The 23,952-nt window shown below is 41.4% G+C and overlaps 1 protein-coding gene across 1 annotated transcript in view; it reads right to left on the reverse strand.

Annotated features, from left to right (window-relative positions):
• The window catches only part of SHC4 (SHC adaptor protein 4), a 130,074-nt gene that overhangs the window by 70,147 nt on the left and 35,975 nt on the right, over positions 1 to 23,952 (reverse strand). The window contains exon 2 of the mRNA XM_068551193.1: positions 17,789 to 17,859. Within this exon, the coding sequence (XP_068407294.1) occupies positions 17,789 to 17,859 (71 nt within the window). The remainder of the gene's footprint in view (positions 1 to 17,788; positions 17,860 to 23,952) is intronic.

Raw genomic sequence — 23,952 nt, forward strand, 5'->3', positions numbered from 1 at the left:
CCATAGAACACAGGTTGTTCTGTCTACTCTGTGATTCTGCCCTTTGGCTCTGATGCAAAGGTTGACCCATCAACTGCACTTTAATGAAGTGAAAGACCATCCCGTCCCCAGGATGGCACCTCCCCTGCAAGTATCTCCCCAGTAAACGGAAATGAAGTGCTGATTTTCTCCTATCCCCAAAATGATTTCCTGTAATAGAATCACATATTTCAAAATGCAAACACACCCCCATACTGATGGCTTATACACCTTCAAATATAAAATGACAACAGAGAAATGGGGTTGATTTCACACAAAACACACTGGAATTGGTAAATCCAAAAGACTGTTCTCCTTTACTTTGGAATAAACTAAAACAACTCTGTTTTAGACAAAATATACTAAAATATTATGAAGGCATGTCTTTGGGGGTTAAAGAGTGTACTGATCATACAGTGTGGTCACTTAAGAATCAAAATTCATTTTTTAAAACACCAAAACAGATCCAACATAATCACCCACTTTATTTGTCGCATTTCACTCCAAATGATGTTCATCTACCTCCAAAAGTTAGGCCTGTCTTCAGAAAAGGAAGATCTGGTGCCATTTAAGATACTTAAAACCGTTTGCCAGAGGTATCTATAATGTTGAGCAAGACAGTAATGGGTAGAATGAGTGTATGACTTCCACCACTGTTTCAAAAAAAAAATAAACTCCTTGTTTTATGGGCCATTTGGTGTAGATACTATAGATTTTATCTGGTAAGTCCATTTTTAAAAAATGTGTGTGTGTGCCTCTGGAAGGAATTAGTAACTGGCTTAGCCAGTTGAATCCACTGGTCGGACAACTTTGGCACGCACATCTGCTAAGAATTCACTGAGATAACCATTTAGGTACGTGGCGATCAAACTTCAAAGTTCTTAAGAATTAACTGGGATGCTGGTTAAAAATGCAGATTCCCGGGACTGTTCTTGAGATTTTTGATTCTATAGGTCTGCAGTTTAACAGCCTCCCAGGTGATTCTGAAGCAGATCAGTTCAAGGACCACACAGCAGATTAGAACTTCTACTTGAACTCACTGCACGGTATGGCTGGTTCTGTGCTCTACAGCTTCAACCAGATGGTCGTATCAGTGGATGCTAAGGAATTAGGTCACCTGCTCCCAGCAGCTACGGTAGGGAAGGCTACACTACCTGCACATTTGATGATGTTCCATTGGGCGAGAAATCTGTATACAACTTAGTCAATAGGCTGGGAAAGATATTTGGTATAATCCTCTCCTGTCCGCTCTGTCCCCTTTATCCTGGCTCTCTCCTCCTCACGGGAAGGGCTTTCACCAGAGGGCGTCTGGAGGTCCTGAACATCTTTGCTCACATGACCCCCTGCACACATGGGTGGTGATAAGTGACCTGCACTCTCTCCCATCTGGCGGCCTGGATGCTGAGAAGCCTAGTCCGTCTGCCCCTCGAAATGTATTCATGCTCTAGGCTGTGGTTCTCAACCTTGGCTGCACACGGGGGAAACACAGGGGAGCTTTAACAAACCCTGATGACTGGGTCTCATCTCCAGACATTCTGATCTAATGGGTGAGGGTGGGGCTACTGGGAGTTTTGAAAGGTCCCTCAAGTGCTTCCAACAGAGCTAAGTCAGGTTGAGAATCTCTGCAGAGCAGTAGTCAGCAGGCCTTTTTATACAGGACCAGAGAGCGAAAACGCTAGGCTTTTAGAGCCATACAGACTGTCGCAACAACTCAACTCTGCAGTTGTAGCTTGGGCAGCAGCCACAGACGATACATAAACGAATGGGCATGGCTGTGTGCCAGAAACACTTATGGACACAAATGTGAGGTCCATGTAATTTCCACATGTCACAAAATATTCTTCTTTGATATTTTCCCCCCAACCGTTTTAAAAAAGTCAAAAACCATTCTTGGCTCAAAAGGTGGCCAAATCAAAATCAGGTAGCAGGTGGTTTGCTGACCCTTCTTCTGGAGCAAACCAGAAAGGAATGTAAGAGGCCTTGGGGTCACAGTCAGCTATTAGCTTGTACATGGCAGAAAAACCATTAGAACACAACCTTTTAATCTTCACAGACAAAGATTATTTATACGTATTTTGGACTTGGTCTTGCTAAGTATCTTGGTACAGGAAGCTGGGTTTTATAAGAGATGAGTCTTCTACTGTATAAATATAAGGATCATGGAACTTCTTCTACATACTGTTAATTATCATCTTCCATTCTTTGTTTCTCCTACCAGCATTCAGTGAAGGGAGAGGGGAACTGACATTCTTCTTCTTTTTTTTTTTTTTATATCAACTAAGCTTCATTAAGTGACATAATATCATGTGCATGGTACAGTACAAAGTGCTTGCAGGAACACAGAAATAAACAAAAGTGTAAAATTACTATAAATAATTGTTAAAAGGGAAAAAAGTGGAGCACTTTAATTTATTACTCTTCTATGATAATAGAATGAAGAAAGGCTCATTGAGTGGGCTCTGCAATCAGACAGCCAGCATTCAAAATCTAGCAGTCTCCTATAAGCTCTGTCACGTTGAGCAAGTTTTTAAAGCTTTCTATGTCTCAGTTTCTTAAATTTATAAAGTGGGAATAATAATAGTGCTTTGAACAATGCTTCAGTAAATGTTAGCCATTATTATTGCTTTATCCTTAAAATGTCTGTCTGCTTTGAGAACTGGGTCTAACCTGCTTTTTACAATACCTAGTACCCAGCAGCGTACTCTATGGTTATAACTGGAATGTTATAAATAATACGTTGTAGAAGAGGTCCAATTATGTCTATTATGCAAGTAGTAATAATGGATAGTTCACATTTCTATAAAGGCAAAATGCTTATCTGATTTTCTTTAGATACCCCATGGCACCTGCCTTGGATATACTGAATGCTCAATATGTAAATGTTTAGACAGCTCTATGGCACTGAAACAAAGTACGATCCTTGTCCCCTGTATAACTCAGATCCCCCTTCAGAACAAAGGTACTCATTGCCCCTGTTGCTGGAGTGTTCACTGCTAATGGCTCACAGCTGAGTTCCTTCCCCAGAACTTGTCCTCTCCTTAAGGCAGTTACCTAGCCCACAGATTATGTCCCTCCCCAGAGGCAGCAGGCACCAATGACAAGTCAATACGGCCCGGTCTCTTTACCCACAAGATCTGCTGAAGCTTTTGTTGAGACAGCATCAGTGTTCAAGCCTCCCTGTCCGCCCCACCAGGTCTAGTCCTGTATCCCTCACTCCCTCAAGTGTTGGTCTTGAGACACTTCCCAGCAAACCTTTTGCATTTGACTCTCCATCTCAGAGTCTGTTTCTAGATCCAGCCTAAGTCCTGCTAATGAGCTGCCGCCAGAATTATGCTACTTTACTTTGGCATAAACACTTAACTAGAGGATGTCTCTCCTTTTTAAGAATCTGCGTTGTCACAGCTGACGGTGAAAGAAAATCAGAGAAAATCCTCGTAAGTGGCTCAGATCAAAAAGATCCACCCTCTTATTAATCAAACATACGTGAAAATGCACATTTTCCTAGAGCAGGTGCAGCTCTCACAGGCTCCAACTCATGTTTAAGAAAAGGGGTCAGAGCCTGCATTTATTCCAGTAGGCATTTCACAGTTTTCCTAAGGAGAATCCTGACAGGAAATGGAACAAATCTGCCTGGCAGGTGGAGAGACATGCCAACTGTCCTGTATTTCCTTTGGCCACAAAGCTCTCTTTTCATCAAAGAAAAGTCTTTCAGGCTGAGATTAGTTTTTAATGAATTTTGAGTGCTTCCCATTTAGTTCACTCTTCCTAAAAGGAACTGTAACATTGATTTTTCTGGAGATACGTGTATATATATATACATACATGCATATATCAGAATTAAAACTCGCTGCTCTGGTATTCCCTAGGCTTTGCCCTTTTCCTTTCTTAAAAGCAAAAATAACCTCCAGATGCTTTTTGGGATTTTCTGCGGATCCACCTTTTCAAAAACAAGGGATTTCCATATGATCCGTGGTCCAACTAGAGAACTCATTTTGAAACCACTGATAGGGTTCCCTTACACCTGTGGTTCTCAAAGTGTGGTCCCCAGACCAGCGGCATAAGCGACACCAGGAACCTTGTCAGACACGCAAATTCTTGAATTCAAAACTCTGGGAGTGGGGCCCAACACTCTGTGTTTTAACAAGCCCTGCAGGTGATTGATTCTCTCGTGTGCTGAAGTTTGAGAACCACTGTCTGACACAATTTTTTTTCCTTAGTAGAGATCAGAAAAGGATACTAAAAGCATCCTCACCTACATACTTTTGAGCATCTTTATGAAGGCCCTTCCAGAGAGAACTCACAAACAAGGGATGTGGTATCTTGAACCTAGGACAAATTCTAACCTGAGGTTTGGATGTTTCCTTATTCTGTCACTTCTGGCTTTCAGCATTTCCCTGAGTTTTGTTCCTTAGAATTCTCTCATTTTGACTGAGGCATAGTACACAAGAGTCAGGCAGACCTGATTACTGGTTCCACCACTTATTAACTTGCTAGGGGAATTCCATAATTTCTCTAACTCTCAGTATCCTCATGCGCAAAATAGGATTACTAGTAATATCTTTTATAAATGTTAACTTTTACGATGCTGACCGTAGCTATTAATTAATAATAAACTGCTCTGTAGACTGCTTGCTAAAAGTTGAAAACCATGTTTGAATCCCTGAACTAGAAAGAGGTTGAAGTACAGCCAGTTCCCTGGGATCAAGAAATCCTTCTCTTCATCTGAATCAACTCCTTGGACCCCAAGGCTCTCTGAATCAAACTGAGTATCTTCAGTGAATTTATTTTCATTCCTTTGTTCAACAATGTATATGAATGGGGTCCATGTGCCAGACGCTGTACCGTGGAGCCAGGCACCTGACCCAATTGTCTAAGAGCTCCTCATTCTGGAATTTGGTCTAGTTCAGGATGCCAGGTTCCATGTTTGTAGAATGTCTAGGTCTTTTCTGCTTTTCTGTGACTACCAGCAGTGACCATGGAGCCTTCAAGACCTCCAGAGTCATCTAAAGATCTGTGATCTAGGCCTGAAAAGCCATGAAACCTCTCTGTTAACCAATAAATATTTATTGATCCAACTATGCCCCAGTCACTGTGGCTCTGCAACCTACCAGGCCCGTGGAATAGGCTTCCAGGGAGAACCTTAAGGCCCAAAGATGATGGGCGATGAAGTCCTTGCGATTGACTGCCCCACTGAAAAAGGACCATAGGCACCCAAGGCCTTCTAGGCCAGACACACTCTGGGGCCCACTCTGGACTTTTTCAGGAAGCGCCTATGCAACCACAGCATTGGTGTTTCCAGGAGCAATGGTTCAAAAGGCCTATTCTATTGCACTGTTAAATGATTCATAGCAGGAGCTGACCACTATGTCCATTAAAATCAAAATTAGAAACCCCGTTTCTTGGTCTTGGAGACATTTACACAGAGTCTAGCTGAAAATGCTTGGGGTGTTACAAACATTCAGTACTGACTTCTAAAGGAAACCGAAGAGGGCCACAAAAGGGAGATACCAGAAAGTATTCTCAACTGACTGTGCATGGTAGAGAAGGCCTGGGGGAAAAAAATCACTGGAAAAAAGCTATTTCATTTAGTAATTGAAGCTAAAAATACTGGGGTCACCCCCAAATGCATACGCTTTAACATTCATGCATTTTAAGCTCTGAATTAATTTGTTTCTCCTCAAACTCTTGAGGCCATCCACTATAATCCATACTTAGACATGGACAGATAGCTAACTCTTCTCACTTAGGTCAGTGAATGTGTGTATATTGCCTGTTAGAGAGAGAGTGTACGTGTGTGTGTGTTCATACAATAATATCTGCACATCTGTAAGTTTCTATAGATTCATATGGATAAATTAGCAGGCCCTGATTTCAGCTGCAACATATTTTTAGAAACCATTTCATAAAGTGGATCACATTTGCCATGGAAAAAATACTGTAATTGGGAGTTTCATTCCTGACCAAGGATTTCTCGGCAAATCAAATATAGATGATGTAAACAGCCTGTTGTAGAACAAAACTAATGACCATTTTACAAACCTCTATAAATATCTCAAAAACACTAAAACAATGCCCTACATCCTATAAAAAAGGCATAAACATATACAATACCTATACATGTAGTTTCAAAGTTTCTTGAAACATCCAAACACCACTTAAACATACAGCTCAATTGAATTATGCTCAAAAATTAATGCACTAACTATAATAACTTCAAACATTTGACTAACAATTTTGCAACCCTTAGATTTTAGTGAAGCATTTGGGGGATGATTTATATATTCCCAATTTTTTTTTTTTTTAAAGGTGTTCGAAGAAATCGCTCTATTGTGTTCTTTTCCCTTTGAGGTAGGAATCCATTTTTTACTGCATTTACTAGTGTTGTTTTTACAAGTTGTTTTTTCCTCCTCCCAGCAAATGCCCTTCTCAATATATGAGTGTTACAGAACTACCATATTGCCACAATGCAACTCTGTCCTGGCCAAAGATGAGTGGCTCAGGATTAGGCCCCAATCACCATCCTACCTAGGAATTTGATATTTGGAACTGAGAAAACCAGAGATGGGGAGTCTCTGCACTCCTGCTGCTGAGGCCTCGGCAGCCCTGACCCTATCCTTCTATTGGTTTGATTGTTCACTGTTCCTCAGCTTCCATGAGCTGCCCCAATATCCTTTCAAGAATCCCCCTTTTGGCTTAAGCTAGGCAGAGTCATCTTCTGCTACTTAAAGCCAAAAGACTCTTAATAAATATACCTATGGCAAGTAGATGCACTTAAAATTATTTCTGCCACCTTAAAGCTCAGGTCAAAGCAAGTACTGGTCATACTTAATGACCTAGAAAATGTGCATAATAAATGATAAAAACACATCACAAATTAATAAGCACCATATAATCTCACTTTAGTTTCCAAACATATGACTGGAAAAACCTTATACCAAACTGTTACTCTTGATTACCTCCAGTGATTTGTCTGTTTTTTCTTTTCTTTTACCCTACTTCCCAAATCCCACAATAAACCACATTTAATTTTTATAATCAGAAAGGAATAGTGAAAAAGTGTTAAGAATTAGATGTTCCACAGAGACCTGACATCAGCGATGGTAATGATCATAGCCATGTTGTTCTCTCAGTTAGAAGTGATTTTTAAAGACAACTCAGGGGAATTCTCTGGCGGTCCAGTGGTTAGGACTCTGTGCTTCCACTGCAGGGGGCCTGGGTTCAATCCCTGGTCAAGGAACTAAGATCCCGCAAGCCGAGAAGCGCAGCCAAAAAAAAAAAAAATGTGGATAAAGATGACTCAGGCTTGCCTTTACTGCCTGAATTGTCTCCCAGCATCTTAGTCTATTCACAGCTATAAGAGCAGTTACTTAGCTTCAAACCAAAGCAATGTCACTAGGAAACATTAAGTGCCGCAGAGACAGGATTTGGTTTAAGAGTACCTGGGTTTGAGCCCAGCAAAAGAGCTGTGTGGTCTTGGGATGGTCACTTACCTTCTCTGAGCCTCAGCTTCCCCCTGCTCAAAATGGGGAATTACAGTGCCTTCCTCTCAGGATGATTGTGTGGTTCATAAAAGAACATGAATGTAAAAGCCCTGGGCAAGCGAAACAAATGTCAGCTGTTGTTAACTACTCTCGCCTCTTGTCCTGCAGCAGCCCTCTCGGCCAGCGTGGTTTTTGTTTGGGCTTCCCTGTCAAGAAATTAGAAGAGGCCACTATGCACTCCTTCCCTAATACTCTCAGCTGTGGAACCTGCTAGACAATAGGCCCTGATGCTTCAGTTGTCCTTCTCTTACTGGCTTTGCACCTTTTCAGCAAAATAAACAGACAACATTGAATACTTCAAAAATATAACTCATCTAGTAACTGACACTTTTTAAAAATTGTGGTAAAACATACATACGTAAAATTTACCATTTTAACCATTTTTAAGTGTAGTGTTCAGTGGCATTAAGTATTGATACATTCACATTGTTGTGCAATCAGCACCACCATCCATCTCCAGAACTTTTTCACCTTCCCAAACTGAAACTCTGTACCCATTAAGCACTAACTCCCTCCCCTTATAACCCCTGGCAACCACCATTCTGCTTTCTATCTCTGGATCTGACTACTCTAGGCACTTCATATAAATGAAATCATACAGTATTGGTCTTTTTGTGACTGACTTATTTACTTAGCACAATGTCCTCAAGGCCTGCAGTGTGCTGAATGTTTGTGTCTCCCCAAAATTTGTGTGTTGAAATCCTAACCCCCCAAAGGTGATGGTACTAGTAAGTGGGACTTTGGGGAGGTAATTAGGTCATGAGGGTGGGGCCCTCATGAAGGAGATTAGTGCTCTTATAAAAGAGGTACCACAGAGCTCCCTAGCCCCTTCTGCAATGTGAGGATACAATAAGTCTGTGATCCAGAAAACGGCCCTCACCTGACCATGATGACACCTTGATCTCAGATATCCCAACTCCAGAGCAGTAAGAAATAAATATCTGTTGTTTATAAGCTACCCAATCTATGGTATTTCGTTATAGCAGCCCAAATGCACTAAGACAAGGTTAATCCATGTTGTAGCATGTATCAGAATTTCCTTTTTTTCAGCTTTACTGAGGTATAATTGACAAATAAAGTCATAATATATTTAAAGTGTACAACATGATAGTTTGATAGATGTGTCCATTGTGAAAGAATTCCCAAAATCAAGTTAACTAACACATGCATCAGCTCACACATTTGCCTTTTTTTTTTTTTTTGGTGAGAATACTTAAAATCTACTCTCTTAGCAAATTTCAATACAGTATTATCAACTATAGTCACTATGTTATACATTAGATCATCAGACCTTAATCATCTTATAACTGAAAGTTTGTTCCCTTTAACCAATATCTCTCCATTTCCCTACCTGCCCTCCAGCCCTTGGCAACCACCCTTCTACTTTCTGTTGCTATGAGCTGGACTTTTTCAAAAAAGATTCCACGTATAAGTGATATCATGTAGTATTTATCTTTCTCTGTCTGGCTTATTTCACTTAGCATAATGCCCTCCAGGTTCATCTGTGTTGTCACAACTGGCAGGGTTTCTTTCTTTTTTAAGGTTAATATTCCATTGTATGTATATACCATGTTTTGTTTATCCATTCATCCATCAGTGGATACTTGGGTTGCTTCCACCTTTTCAGTTTGTGAATAATGCCGCTATGAACATGTGTGTACAAATATCTGTCTGAATACATGCTTTCAATTCTTTTAGATACATACACAGAAGTGGAATTGTTCGATCATATGGTAATACTATTTTTAATTTTTTAGGAACTGCCATATTGTTTTCCACAGCAACTGCACCATTTTACATCACCACCAGCAATGCACAAGAGCTCCAATTTCTCCACAACCTTGCCAACATTTATTTTCTAGTTGTTTGTTGTTTTGGGTTTTTTTTTAATAATAGCCATTCTAATGAGTGTGAAGTACTATTTCGTGGTGGTTTTTATTTGCATTTCCCTAATGATTAGTGGTGTTAAGCATCTTTTCATGTGCTTATTGTCCATTTGTGTGTCTTCTTTGGAGAAATGTCTATTCAAGTCCTTTGCCCAGTTTTTAATAGGGTTGTTTGGTTTCCTGTTGTTGAGTTGCAGGAGTTCTTTACATATTTTGAATATTAATTCCTTATCAGATATATGACTTAAAAAATGTTTTTTCCATTCTGTGGGTTGCCTTAGTAACTGTACTTCTTGGCCTCACCTGTGCTCATTCAAATAGTAACTGCACCTGCATGTGAGAGACATTGTGCTAATGACTCTAAGGAAAAGGTGCCCTTGACTTTCACACCCTCTCTCTGTGGGTTTGACTCTGTCATGCTATCAGAATCCTTCCCAACTGCTTGGGAACTTTTTTTTTTTTAGTAAATTTATTTATTTATTTTTGGCTGCATTGGGTCTTCATTGCTGCACGTGGGCTTTCTCTAGTTGTGGTGAGCGGGGGCTACTCTTCGTTGCGGTGCGCAGGCTTCTCATTGCAGTGGCTTCTCTTGTTGCGGAGCACAGGCTCTAGGCGCGCAGGCTCAGTAGTTGTGGCACACTGGCTTAGCTGCTCCGCGGCATGTGGGATCTTCCCGGACCAGGGCTCAAACCCGTGTCCCCTGCATTGGCAGGCAGATTCTTAACCACTGCACCACCAGGGAAGTCCCAGCTTGGGAATTTTTTTAAATTACTGTATCTTTGAAGACTTCGAAAAGGAATTTAATTGGCTATTTCATCTCAGATACCTGAGAAGCGAGATCTCAGTCCTAACGACGTTGTGAGGAACCGGGAGCAGCGCAGCTTGAAGCTAGCAGAGGTGGTCACTGTGCACACATTCAGACACACGCCACACAAAACCTCCATGAGGGCTCCCTGACGTCCCCACGTGTGTGGGAAGAAGTACGTCCACTCACACCGGTGCCTGCCGAGGAGGATTTGACTGTTATGTGTTGTAACTGTTCTCACCAGCTGATAAAGGTCATAAGCCTTGACCCTGGGACCCCAGACCCTTCTTGGGAACTTTACATTTCTTCCTGACCAATGAACAATGAAACTTGTTTTATCCAACCACGAACATTCTGCCTCAGCAAGTGCTCGTTTTCAAATTTTAGCATGACCACTATGAACTAGAACTGTAACATTCTTGATTTTTTTTTTTTCTCCTTGCCACTCTTCTCAGTAAATGTCTTCGCTGGGGGGTGGTCCCTTGCCTGGCAAGTTAATAAACTCGGCCCTTTATCCCCGCTCTGGTGTCTTTACTTTGCGTGCCATGTGAGCTGCAATCCCACACTTCACTGCATGGTCTCCTCACAGGTCAACACAGAACCCACACAGAACACATACATTCCTCAGGAAAGTTACATAAATGCCAGCCTATTTTCAAACAAATTGATATCTTAATTTAGCCACCTAGCATGTAGATATTTGACCTCTACAGTATACTTAATACTTTCCCTCCTGATGTTCACATTTCTTATAAAGTTCATCCACGGGACTTTAGGTAAATGTTCAGCTGCATCTTGGATCTGCTTTGCATCTAATAGTTGCTAACACACACAGACACACACACACACACACACACAGACACACACACACACAGAAGTATTCATTTGTCTCTGAAGAGCTGCCTTTAATGTCCTGTTGAAGCCAAAGAATCAAAATTTCAAGAGAGCGAATTAAATTTGCAGAATCAGTGCTCAGGAGCAAAAACATTCCAAACAGGAAACTACTCCAATTACAACATCCTCTGAATTATGATCTCTGCTTCCTTGCTGCTTTACCTACTACCAATCACCCAAACAGCCTGCTTACTGTCTACAGCAGCAGTTGCAAAAAACACTACTCAGGGTTTTCTTCCCCCATGGAATGGAATAGGGCGGATCCCTTATGATCAGCTAGAGAAAATGAATCTGAAGCCAGGACCCCAAAAGGAAGCACTCACCACTCGTTCTCTAACCACTCCCCATTTCCTTCACAGACCCCCACCCCCAAAGGGGTGGCCATCACAGGAATGAGGCTAATAACTCACCAAGAACTGCTGCTTCCCAGCTGTCCTGGAGCTTGGCATGGACAGATCCTGTGCTGGGTGCTTTGCACTTAGCCTGGCTGATTTTATTCCCATGTATGAGTTACAAATGTAAGGCAATAAATACAGGACGAGGACAGTGTAGTAAGACAATGATCTGGAGGTTCCTCCCACCAGCAGTGTGCCCTGCCCTTGGGGTAAATTATGTCCTGTGGTGATGAACTAAATGTTCCCTCCATGTTTCCCATGAAGTTCTGTTCTTCAGGGTTGAAAACCAAGCCCTGTCCCACCAGCTCCACTTATTGCATTTACTCTGACGTGTAATTTGTTCCTCCTTCAGTATCAGAGGTAGTTTCCCACCAAGACACAAAGAGGCATCCTTAGTGGGAAAGGGAAGATTTTTTTCTTCTTTGCATGATGTGGATGCTTATGCAAGGGAGGGAGTGGGCTTTAGGTTTTAGTGACATGATTTCTTGTGTGTGTGTGTGTGTGTGTGTGTGTGTGTGTGTGTATGTGTTTCAGATCAAATGAGGTTTTTGTTTTCTTTATCTTTGTTTTAAAAATCATGATGAATGGTAATTAGATTTATCATGGTGATCAATTTGAAATGCATAGAAATATCGAATCACTATGCTGTATACCATAAATTAACATAATGTTGTAGGTCAATTATACTGCAAAAACAAACAAACTCATTAAAAAGTTCAGATTTGTGGATACGAGAGGCTGAAGGTGGAGGGAGGGGAATTAGAGGAAGGGAGTCAAAGGTAAAAACTTCCAGTTATAAGATAAGTAAGTACTAGGGATCTGATGTACAACATGATAAATATAATTAACACTGCTGAGTGTTATATATGGAAGTTGTTAAGAGAGCAAATACTGAGTTCTCATCATAAGAAAAACATTGTTTTATATTTCTTTTATTTTGTATCTATATGAGATGATGAATGTCCAGTAAATTTATTGTGGTGATCATTTCATGATATGTGTAAGTCAGATCATTATGCTGTATACCTTAAACTTATACAGTGCTGTATATCAATTATATCTCAATAAAACTGGAAGACAAAAATAAAAATAAAGAAATTATGAAAGAATAATCTTAAGAAATTAAAGAAAGAACAGCATAAAATAAACTTAAAAAGGAGGAAAGATATAATGAAGATAAAGAGGAAATAAATGAATTAGAAAACCAAACACCAAGTAGATTTGAATAATAAAAACTAAACCTGGTCCTTTCAAAAGAGCAATAAAATAAACAAACCTCTGGCAAATCTGATTTTAAAAGATCACACAAACAAAACAGAAATGTTGAAGAGAGCATAATCACATATATAGAGGCTATGTGAAAATTAGATGAGAATACTATGGCCAACATTATGTGACAAATTTGAAATATCAAAATAAAATGCCCAACTTTTGGGGTAAAATCACCCCAAAATTATCTTACCAAAGGATAAAAAAATTTGAAAAGACTAATAAAAAAGAAGATTTGACAATGGAGGTAAAAATCTAACAAGCTCAGAGAGTTGTTTGGGCTAGTTCCAAACACTTTTATAGTAGCAGATAATTCCAACATTGTTTAAATTGTGGCAGAGCACAGAAAATATGGAAAGGTTCTGAAATCATTCTTATGAGGCTAACCTATTTCTGAAACCAAAATTTCATATGTATAGTTCAAAAAAGAAAACTCACTTAAAATAAGGATGCAAAAATTTGAAATAAAATATTAACAAGTTGTATGTAACTGCTACCTATGATGACATGACAATTAAGAAGGGTTTACAGCAGGAATTCAATGATTGTTCCATATTATAAAACTTATTAATGCAGTTCTCTACAATAATAAATTAAAGGGAAAAGTATCATTTAACCATCATGACATATTAAAATAGTGGCAAAGAGCAAAATTTCTTAATCCTGGAGCCTTAACCTGAAGTTCCATCTTCACATCTATTAGCTGTGTGACCTTGGGCAAGTTACTAAATCTAAATTTCATCTCATTAGTAGAATGAGAGTTTTTAATAGAGATAATCTTAGTAAAAGTTTTGAGTTCCCACTCCCCCCAAAAAATTAAAAAATAAAAATCATGTTGAGAACGTTTTTATAGGAGAGAGGAATGACTATGTCATCCTTAGTATGATTTTCATTTTCCCCTTCTCTTATTTCCTTTTGATATTGTTTTCCAGACATTCTGAAGACAACCATCACCGTGAGCCTTTGTCTTCCTAATCATCTTGTTTCTCTTTTCTATCAGGAAAAACCTCCTCCTTTGCCCTTTCGCACGAACACTAGATTACTAAAAATGAAGATGTGGTCCTAAATCAGTCAAGTGGATAAATGTCTGGGTGAGAATTAGTGGATAAATCTGGAGTCAAAGAAGTGTGATGAGAGCTTTGGAAAGGGTGTAATCCAGGGAACTGCCGACAAAGTACATGGCCTCCTTGTCCTTTTCTTTTTCTCTGCTCTGAGTATTCTCTGTGTTCTAGAGGTCCTATGGATTCAGCCCTCAAACAATTGGCAGAAAGGTCCCTCATAATGAGAAGAATTTGACTTCCATCTTTCTCCTCTGTTTCAAACACTGACCCAACTGTTGTATCTTAACCATGGCTCCTCCTTTATTATCAGGAACTTCATGTTGCTGTCTCTCTATTAACTGGAACAATGTACTAACTAGTAGAGAGATGGTAAGATCAATTAACATAGGTAGGACATCAGCCTGAATACACCTGTTTGTATGCGTAGTGGCAATTAGCTACACTAGTTTATCAGCAGTCACACCTGATTAATCTTCTGCTTGATGGTAAATGTCAAGAGATACCTGTGGTCACACAAAATAAAGTTATTTCTTATAGAATTCAAACTGGTCCATTGAATTTTTTTTCTTGGGTTAAGTAGGATTATGAGTTAAATGGAACTTTGTGAATATGTGAAATTCAAATTGTAAACTATTTGAAACCTGATTCAACAGTTCTATATTAATAACATCTAAGGCAATTGGTAATAGAGCAACTTGAATAGTGGCTGAATGTGAAAATATATGTAAGTTGAGAAAAGAAAGGAGAAGGAGATAAAGAAGGAAAAATTAAGAGAAGGAAGAAGAGTAAATATTTGCGAAGTAGGGTGGGAATTAGAGGTTTATGGAAAGTGAGCCACCCTCAAGCTTCCACAAGTCTGCCCAGAGCACAATTTGCCATGCCTGAATCTCATACAGACACATCTACAAGGAATAATATCCAGGTACTATGCCAGACACCTTCCCTTGGACCTGTACATTAGTCATGAACCGAATCTTCACGGCAGGGAAAGAAATAGTCTTTTACCATTTACTAAACAGTAGGAAAATACAGACTGACAAATTCATAAAGATGTTTTAAAAATAGAAATTAGGAAGTTAGGATTAACATATACACACTACTATATATAAAATAAATAATCAACAAGGACCTACCGTATAGCACAGGGAACTCTACTCAATACTCTGTAATAACCTATATGGGAAAAGAATCTGAAAAAGAATAGATACATGTATATGTATAACTAAATCACTTTGCTGTACACCTGAAACTAACACAACATTGTAAATCAACTATACTCCAATATAAAATAGAAATTAAAAAAAATAATAAAAAATAAAAACAGATAGTAACAAAAAATAGATACATGGCTGGGAGGGAGGATATCAACTAGTATATGCTTCTTCTGCAGAACAATCTAGCAATACAGATCTAAAGCCTTCAAAATATTTATATTGTTTGACCTAGTGATAAACCTTGAAGACATTATGCTAAATGAAATAAATTAGTCACAAAAAAAGCAAATACTATATTACCCTACTTATATGAGGTACCTACAGTAGTCATATTCAGAGAGACAGAAAGTGGAATGGTGGTTGCCAGGGGCTGGGGGAGAAGGGAATAAGAAGTTATTATTTAATATACAAAGTTTCAATTCAAACAGATGAAAAAGTTTTGGAGAGGGATGGTGGTGGTGTTTGCACAACAAGATGAATGCACTTAATGCCACTGAACTGGACACTTAAAAATGGTTAAAATGGTAAAGTTTCTGTTATACGTATTTTACCACAATTAAAAATTCTTCTGAATATTTAGCAACAGGAAAATGGTCAACGTGGGAGAAACAGTAGCAAATATTTTCCAGATTTTTCTACAAAAATCACTGTAAGCACATGTAAGGAAGAAAAGATCAGAAGGTTATTCCAAAGCACAAAATGTTAGTAGACATTACTTCCAGGTGAGATTATGAGTGATTTTCTTTTTCATATTTATCTGTATTTTCTAAATGTTCTAAGTAAATATACAGTATATTTATAACTAGATAATAAAATAAAATTTAAAAGCCCACCTACTACATCTCTATCCTCTTACCCTGCTTTATTACTGTAGTAATGGCACTTATTACTACCTGAAAGTATGTTGTCTCTTTATTTGCTTCCTTGCCATAGTCTGTTTCCCCAGGTAGAATGTAAGTTCTCTGAGGTCAGAGGCAGCTGCATCCTTTATTCTTGAAGAGTGTCAGGCACTTAATGAGCACTCCATAAATATTCGAGTGAAGGAGAATGAGTCAAAATGAATGGATGAGGGAATGAACAGAACATCAGTCATCCTCAAGTATGGACAGCGGCATTCCTTTCTCCTGTATCCCCACTCCAGGCACCTGGGGTAGCGACCCTCTTCCTCCCACCTGTAACCAGCTCAGGAATGGAGGAAGGGCTTTCTCCAGATTAAGCATCATCAGAATGAAACAAAACCTGAAATGTGTCCAAATTAGGGCTAAGAGAGTAGGAAGTAATCTAGAAACCCTCTCGCTTAAAGGATAATTGAAGGGCCTGAGAATGTGAAAGAGAAGGCTTAAAAGGGAGGGAAGATGTAGCCATTTCCAAATCCTGGAAAGTAGTCAGGTGGAGTCATGCATTTATTCCATAAATATCCATTGAGCCCCTTCCGGGTGCCAAGGACTGAAATAGGCACCAAGAATACAGAAAAAAAAAAAAAGAAAAAAAAAAAAGAATTAGATTTCATCTGTTTAACTCCTGAGGGAATACCAAGGATTGGTGAGAAATTTGGAAAGACAGATTTGAATGCATTGTAAACAAGAGTCCACAATAGCATTTCTTAAAGATCATTTCATGGGACCCCAGAGATACATGCAATGTTCATTTATGTTACACAAAAAAAGAATTCTGGGGCCAAATAAATTTAGAAAATCTCAAGATGAAGTTAGCGCCTTTTAAAGTATAGCACACGACCTCTCAGGGTCTTTACTACTGTACATCGTTGTAAACCGTGACTCTCCTAAACAGCGTATGATTCTTTTCCCCAAACCTTTTGGTCAAGAGGACAATTTTTCAAGGCCTCGGACTTCCATAGGATGAGCATTAGGAAAAGTTATCCTCTCTTCATAATGAGAACATTCACCTGGGGAAACGGTGGCCTGCGACCATGGGTGCAGACAGGCACTGCAGCTTGCCCCTGAGACACATACTGGCACCACACACCACAGATGCCCAAGTCTTCATCCTGAATCACTCCTATAAATCCAGTCCTCTCACCTCATCCCCCTCACCTCACAATTTTCCCAGTTACCAGTCTCAGCACTCAATTATTCCCCTTTCCATCCTTGCTTTGAACCTGGCCTTAAAGAACCATGCCTTGTGTTTCTGCTTCTGACTTGTGCTCTGTGTAATAATGATTCTGGTTCTTTCCCTAAGCTGCCGGGGGCCACCCTGGGTAAGGCTCCCCGGGTTCAACTCTTTCATCCAGCTCACCTTACATGGAGGAGGGAGACCCAGACAAGGAGTAAGAGTTTCTTGTGTCAGGGATGCCATAAATGGGGAGAGCTTGGGTATGCTGATGTGGGAAGTTTTTCCCTGTTCTGATTTTTGGCTACTTCTTCGACAGGTCTGAGATTCTGTAACGTCCTATTTCTAGACATTATTTTAAATACATTTAGTATCTGGGAAACCAGCTATTTCTCTGACTGCATCATCTTGTCAGTTCTCATATGAAATGCAGATGCTCCGCCACACAACTGAGAAATCTTTCACGTGATGAGGCAAAGCTACTCATCGAAGGTCACTGGGCTTTGGTGCACCTTCCAGCCATATGAATAAAAACCCACGATGCCTTTGAAGCCTTGCATGAAACTCCTGTGGGGAGAAACTCTTGTGACTTTAGACTATAGTCCTCAAAGTCTGTCCCATTTTTGTTCTCTTACCTTGTAACTTGGGTTCTCATGCCAAAATCCAGTGACCTCATTGATTGCAGCACCTCAATACAGCCCATGTACTGGAATAAGAAAAGAAAAAAAAGAACAAGTAGGAAAAAATAGCACAAAGATAGCTCTTAGCTTCAGAGTGATTTCCTGGGAAACACCTTAAATCAGCTCCTGATATCAAATTACATTCGCACACTCAGCCTGCCATTGATATTTCTGGCCATTAATGGATACATGCCTTCAACTGCGGTTCAGTTATAAAACATCAGCTGAATCCAAAATATGATATCAGGAATACAGCTGTCATCCCTGACAAATGTGAGCTCAGAGGTTAAGAGCTTGGGCTCTGGGGCCAGACCATGTGAAACTGTATCCTGGCTCTGCCAGTTGTTAGTTATGGAACCCCAGCAAGTTACTCTCTGCAACTTCTCTGCATCTCAGGTTTGTCACGGTAACATGGGGATACAATCAGAACTGTTGTGAGAGTAAAATTATTTCCTACAGGTGTTCTAAGAGCAGTGCCTGATACATTCATGTGCTCAAAGATCAGAGGAAGCAAAACTAAAGGTAATACAGGAATATCACATCTTCTAGGGGGATAAAATAAGCATATAAGTGCAGATAATACCGGACAGTAATATAGGAAGATCTTATTTTTTTTTTGCAAGATCATTTATTTATTCAGAGGGTTCAAGGGGAAAAAAAGTCATGTCCTACACCGGGAATGAGTACAGTTAGCTTGAACATGGAGTATTGGAAAAGGCCTGGAGACTTATAAAGCTAAAAGATGGTTTATATTTAATGTGGCAGCAGCGGGAGCCATCAGGCTGCTGGAAAGAGAGTGATGGGATCGTCTGTCTTTGAGGAGCTTTACGTCAGCAGCAGTATGAAGGTGGGCTCATGGCGAAGAAAAAGGGACGACGCGCCTTTCGAGAGGGAAGCAATGACAGCTCACACTGAGGACGGATGGTGGCAGTAGGAAGGAGGGGACAGATTCAAGTGACATCACGGAAATAGATACTACACCATTCGGCAGTTGATTTGATCTAGAGAATAAGAGAGAAGGATGAGTCAAGAATGACTCAGATGTTTCCAGCCAGGGTAGCAGAGGGAACAGTGATTCCATTAACAGAAACAGGAAAGCCAGGAGAGGGGAAGATGGGTTGGTTTAGGACCCACTGACTGAAAGACACTGGTGGGGTATCCAGGAAATAACAAGCTGATAGTTGAACACTGGATTCTGGAATCGTGCAGAGGCATTACGTGTAGGGACTTAGTAGTCTTCTGTGTAGCTTTGCCAGGTGAGGCAGTGGGAGCAATCTTCTTAGCAGAGCCTCAGTTGATGAGGGAGAGTGTTTCTCTGAGAATGAGCTCGGAAATGTTATGAGAGCCAAGTGGTCTGATTGAAAGTGATCTGTAGGCTCCTTGGAAAAGATCTGCTTCCTGTTTAGCTTTCCTCTGGAAGCCTTGCAGCCTCCCTCTGCTTGTGCAAAGATGGCAGGAGCTGGGGGTGCCTCCCCAGATACTTGCAGTATTTCTCAGTGAATTCCACAGATTTCACATCCTAAGAGGAGGTCAGTGCACCAAGTGTTGCCTAGAGCCTCGTGCAGGGGAAAGCGTGCTGGCCAGGACAATTACCTGGCCATTCTCAGCCAGATTCCTGTTCGTCACATTCCTCCTGGGGGGGTCTAGTATTGACAAAAATTTTTTTTTAATATTTTATTCTGTCCCAATCACATTTAACATCCCAAGGCTTGAGTACCTCAAGGAAGTAAGCGATGTCTAGAGATTTCTGTTCAATAAACCATTAGACATATTAGGAAAGGAAAGCTAGATGTAGCACGGTATTAAGCCCATCTCAAAACTGTCATGAAAGGAGATTGCAAGGGTCCAAGCTCCATGTCGAGAGTGGATTGAAAAGAAAGTTTTCCTATCCTCACTGGCTGCTCTGGCTTTTCCTGCCTTTCCGTGTCTCCTCCCATTCCAGAACTTAGCACCTGCTCCCCTAGTTCCTGCATCCCTCAACCTGGAAAGAATGGACTCCCCACACAGGTTGGGGAACAGGTCTAGGCTATACCTCCAATCCCCCCAGGAAGCCTTGTTGGTGCAGAGGTGGGTGTCATCTTTCCCTTCAGCTGTAAATTTTCAATTTAAGACCAGGTGATACAGCCTATCCAGGTACAGTTTTTGAAAATGTGACGAAGCACCTCCAGTTTTCACACTCAGCCAGAGTGATTTTTAAGAAATGAATATCAGGCCATGTCCCGCCATTGCTTAAAACCTCTGGCATTTATTATCAGAACAAACTTGTTGCCATAAACACTTAAACCCTGTGTTTTCTGACCCCTGTTTACCCCTCCAACTCCATCTGTGTCACTCTGCCCCTGTGCACTTTGCTGCCACATTGGCTTCCCTTCTATTCCTCAAATACACCCAACACTTGCCAGATACAAGGCCTTTGCACTTGCTGTTCCATTGCCAGCTCTGCCTAGCTCTTCCCCCACTGCTCTGCAGGACTAACTCCTTTTTGTCCTTCAGGTTTTAATTCAAATGTCACTGCCTCAGAGGCCCCCTCCTGTCACCCTTCATCACAGTTCCTCATTTGTCATTTCATGCCACTATCAGGTTTACTTGTCAATGTGCTTGTTTATTACCTGTCTTCACTCCCTTGGCCATAAGCACCGTAAGAGGAAGGCCCATGATCACCATGGTATTTCCAACACCTGGGACAGCGCCTGGGCCACAGCGCACTCTATAGATTTTGCATCCAACGAATACTGGATGAAAGAGTGGAGAAAGCTTCTACTGTTCAGCTCCAACATGAGCTTTAAAATGAGCAGAGGGAGGTGAAGGTCTGACCGTTCTCCCCATCCTGGGGGATGAGTCAGGAGTACAGAACTGAGGACTCAGAAAGAGACTCAAGGGGAAGGTGGGGAGAATGGGCCCAACTGCCCAGGTGTTCCAGGGGTGGGGGGTGTGGTCGTGGGGAGAGCCCTGAGCGATAAAGTTGATGGTGGGGACTCTCACAGGGGAGGAGAGTAGGCTGCGGATCTGAACAGGGCGGGGAGAAAGAGGCAAAAAAATGTCAGCTGGGACAGAAACGCTCCAAGGCTGATGAAGCTCAACAGCCACATGCAGGAGGGTGTCAGATGGTGCAGTCCTCAGCCCAGTGAAGTGCAGCACTAATGGTGGGATTCTGGTTAACAATGAGGAGAGGGGTTTTTAGTAAAGAGTGAGAGAGGAGGACGGGGAGGAGGGGAATTTTCCAAGGTTTTGTTTTTTTTTTTTTTAATTTATTTATTTATGGCTGTGTTGGGTCTTCGTCTCTGTGCGAGGGCTTTCTCTAGTTGCGGTGAGCAGGGGCCACTCTTCATCACGGCGCGCGGGCCTCTCACTATCGCGGCCTCTCTTGTTGCGGAGCACAGGCTCCAGACGCACAGACTCAGTAATTGTGGCTCACGGGCCCAGCCGCTCCGCGGCATGTGGGATCCTCCCAGACCAGGGCTCGAACCCGTGTCCCCTGCATTGGCAGGCAGATTCTCAACCACTGTGCCACCAGGGAAGCCCCACGGTTTTGTCCTTAATCACGCTTCATGGCGATAACCACCTCATCCCCTTCCTTCTAAGGCAGCCCCAGGCGTTGCTTCCGATCCCCTCCCCTTCCTTGAAACCTGTTTTGCTTCACACGCTCGTCTGTCAGCAGTGGCACACCTTCTGCCAACCTCCCTGTGATAAACGTGAGTCATAGCCTGAGGTGATCGTGACCACGAGCACGTTCCCCGTTGACCCTGGGCACGTGAGGAAGAAGCCACTCTGGGCAACGTGAAGGGAGAAAATCAATGCCTGATTTTTTCCACAACGACCCTGAAGCCCAGATGCAGCTGGTCTTCCCTTTGACTGACTCCGTCCATTCCACTCCGAAACCATCGCTGTGAGGAAGGAGGGAGAGGGCAGTGCATGAAAAGAATCTGTCTGCATCTTCATTCAGGTACCTGATGACTGCACAAGCGGAAAGTGGCTGAAGGTCCAGGCCCGAGGGAGGAGGAGTTTAGTTTGTTGATTTCAGGATAAACTAGGGATGATAGTACCTCCCATTCATTTATTAAATGTAGATCTGCATAAGACGTGCTCTCTGTTCTTAAGAAACCCAGCCCCATGAGGACAGGCCAACCATGAAAGAGATGATTTATCTTTTCTTTCTATGAGGTTAGTCATTGTTAATTCCATTAAACAGACGACGAAATTAAGGCCTGTTAAAGGGAAGTGGCTGGCTCGGTTTCATGTATTCAGTGAGACTGAATCAGGGCTTATTCTGGAGGCCACAGCCCGTTTCTGGGAACCTTTGTGTGAGCCTTGTGGAACAGGAAAAGCAAAAAGAAAAAGAGTCATCAGCTGCTCGCACTGACTCTTCCTTTGGTCTTCCCAGGTGTGTAAGAAGGTAACGGGCCTGGGGAGCACATGGTAAGAGCAGGCATGAATCCACGCTCTTCCGGGGCCTGCAGGAGGTGGCACATGAGGCAGAAGACACTCCCTAGTTCCTGACCCTGCGATGAGGAGAGGACACTGAAGACCTTTATTAGAGGCATCCAGGAGTGGTGAGAACATGGCGACACTCAGACAACCTTCCCATTCAGCACCTGACGGACGGCTCACCTAGCTCCCCGGCTCATGCACTCCCTTCGTGCCCCAAGGCAGTCATAATATTTTTGTACTGTCTGAGCTTCAGCCACTTGCTTCCAGGGAGAGATGAACAGCCTATTCACGGCCTGTGTATCTTGGGTTTTGCATGCCAGAGAAGAAATGACTGCGGTTTTCAGAGAAAAGGAATGAGAGCTAACTTATGGGAAATTTTCACCTGACTCTTACAGAATGATGACTTCAAAAGACCTAAAGAAAAAGGATATATATTCTTTTTTTTTTTTTTTAAACATCTTTATTGAAGTATAATTGCCTTACAATGGTGTGTTAGCTTCTGCTTTATAACAAAGTGAATCAGTTATACATATACAATATGTTCCCATTTCTCTTCCCTCTAGCGTCTCCCTCCCTCCCACCCTCCCCATCCCACCCCTCTAGGTGGTCACAAAGCACCGAGCTGATCTCCCTGTGCTATGCGGCTGCTTCCCACTAGTTATCTATTTTCCATTTGGTAGTGTATATATGTCCATGACACTCTCTTACCCTGTCACATCTCACCCCACCCCCTCCCCATATCCTCAAGTCCATTCTCTAGTAGGTCTGTGTCTTTATTCCCGTCTTGCCACTAGGTTCTTCATGGCCTTTTTTTTTTTTTTTTTTTTCCCTTAGATTCCGTATATATGTGTTAGCATACTGTATTTGTTTTTCTCTTTCTGACTTACTTCACTCTGTATGACAGGCTCTAACTCCATTGCACAGCAAAGGAAACCATAAACAAGGATATATATTCTTATATCTTCAGAAAAAAATGTCTGCAGGATACATAAGGCACGGTTAACAGTGGTTACCTCTGGGAATGGGAGAGAGGCAGCCTTTTACTTTTTACTTTACATTTTTGTATTGCTTACGTTTGAAAATAAGTAGATGGTATTATTTTAGAGTTTAAAAATTAAATAAGGCCTACCACTTAACCTCTTGGGATCACAATTTATAAATTACTAAGTAGGGTTAAATCCCTTTTTTTCAATGGCATATTCCCTTCCTTAGAACGTGCCTGTCCCTGTGCTAGGAGAATGGAGGAATATTGTTCAAGAGAAGGTTAATGGCATTGGCCCTGCACTTAATAAGATGGGAAGGAATGACACTTTGAAACAATCAGAACACTGAAGAAAAGTATATCAAGTACGATATGACAAGGGTCTGACCTTCATGCAGTAAATGTTCAACAATGGTAGAGGCCACCAATGTGGCCTGAAGACACCGCAGGATTTTTCTGCCACCTCTAAATAACATCTAGTCTTTCCCATTTAAAAAAAAAAAAAGTGGGGGGGAATGGGGAGAGGACATTCTCTTCATAACCTTGAGACATTGTCACCACTTCTTTACTTTCCATTCATGCTTCAACCCACTACAGTAGTTTCTGGTCTCAAGACTCTACTGAAACTCCCTGAGCAAACCAGTGATCTCCTCGTCCACTGTGACCTGTTCTGGTCTCCAATTCACCTATCCAGAGCATCTGCCATTGC

This window comes from Eschrichtius robustus, chromosome 1 (genome assembly GCF_028021215.1).
Source record: "Eschrichtius robustus isolate mEscRob2 chromosome 1, mEscRob2.pri, whole genome shotgun sequence".
In the NCBI taxonomy this organism is placed as follows: Eukaryota; Metazoa; Chordata; class Mammalia; order Artiodactyla; family Eschrichtiidae; genus Eschrichtius; species Eschrichtius robustus.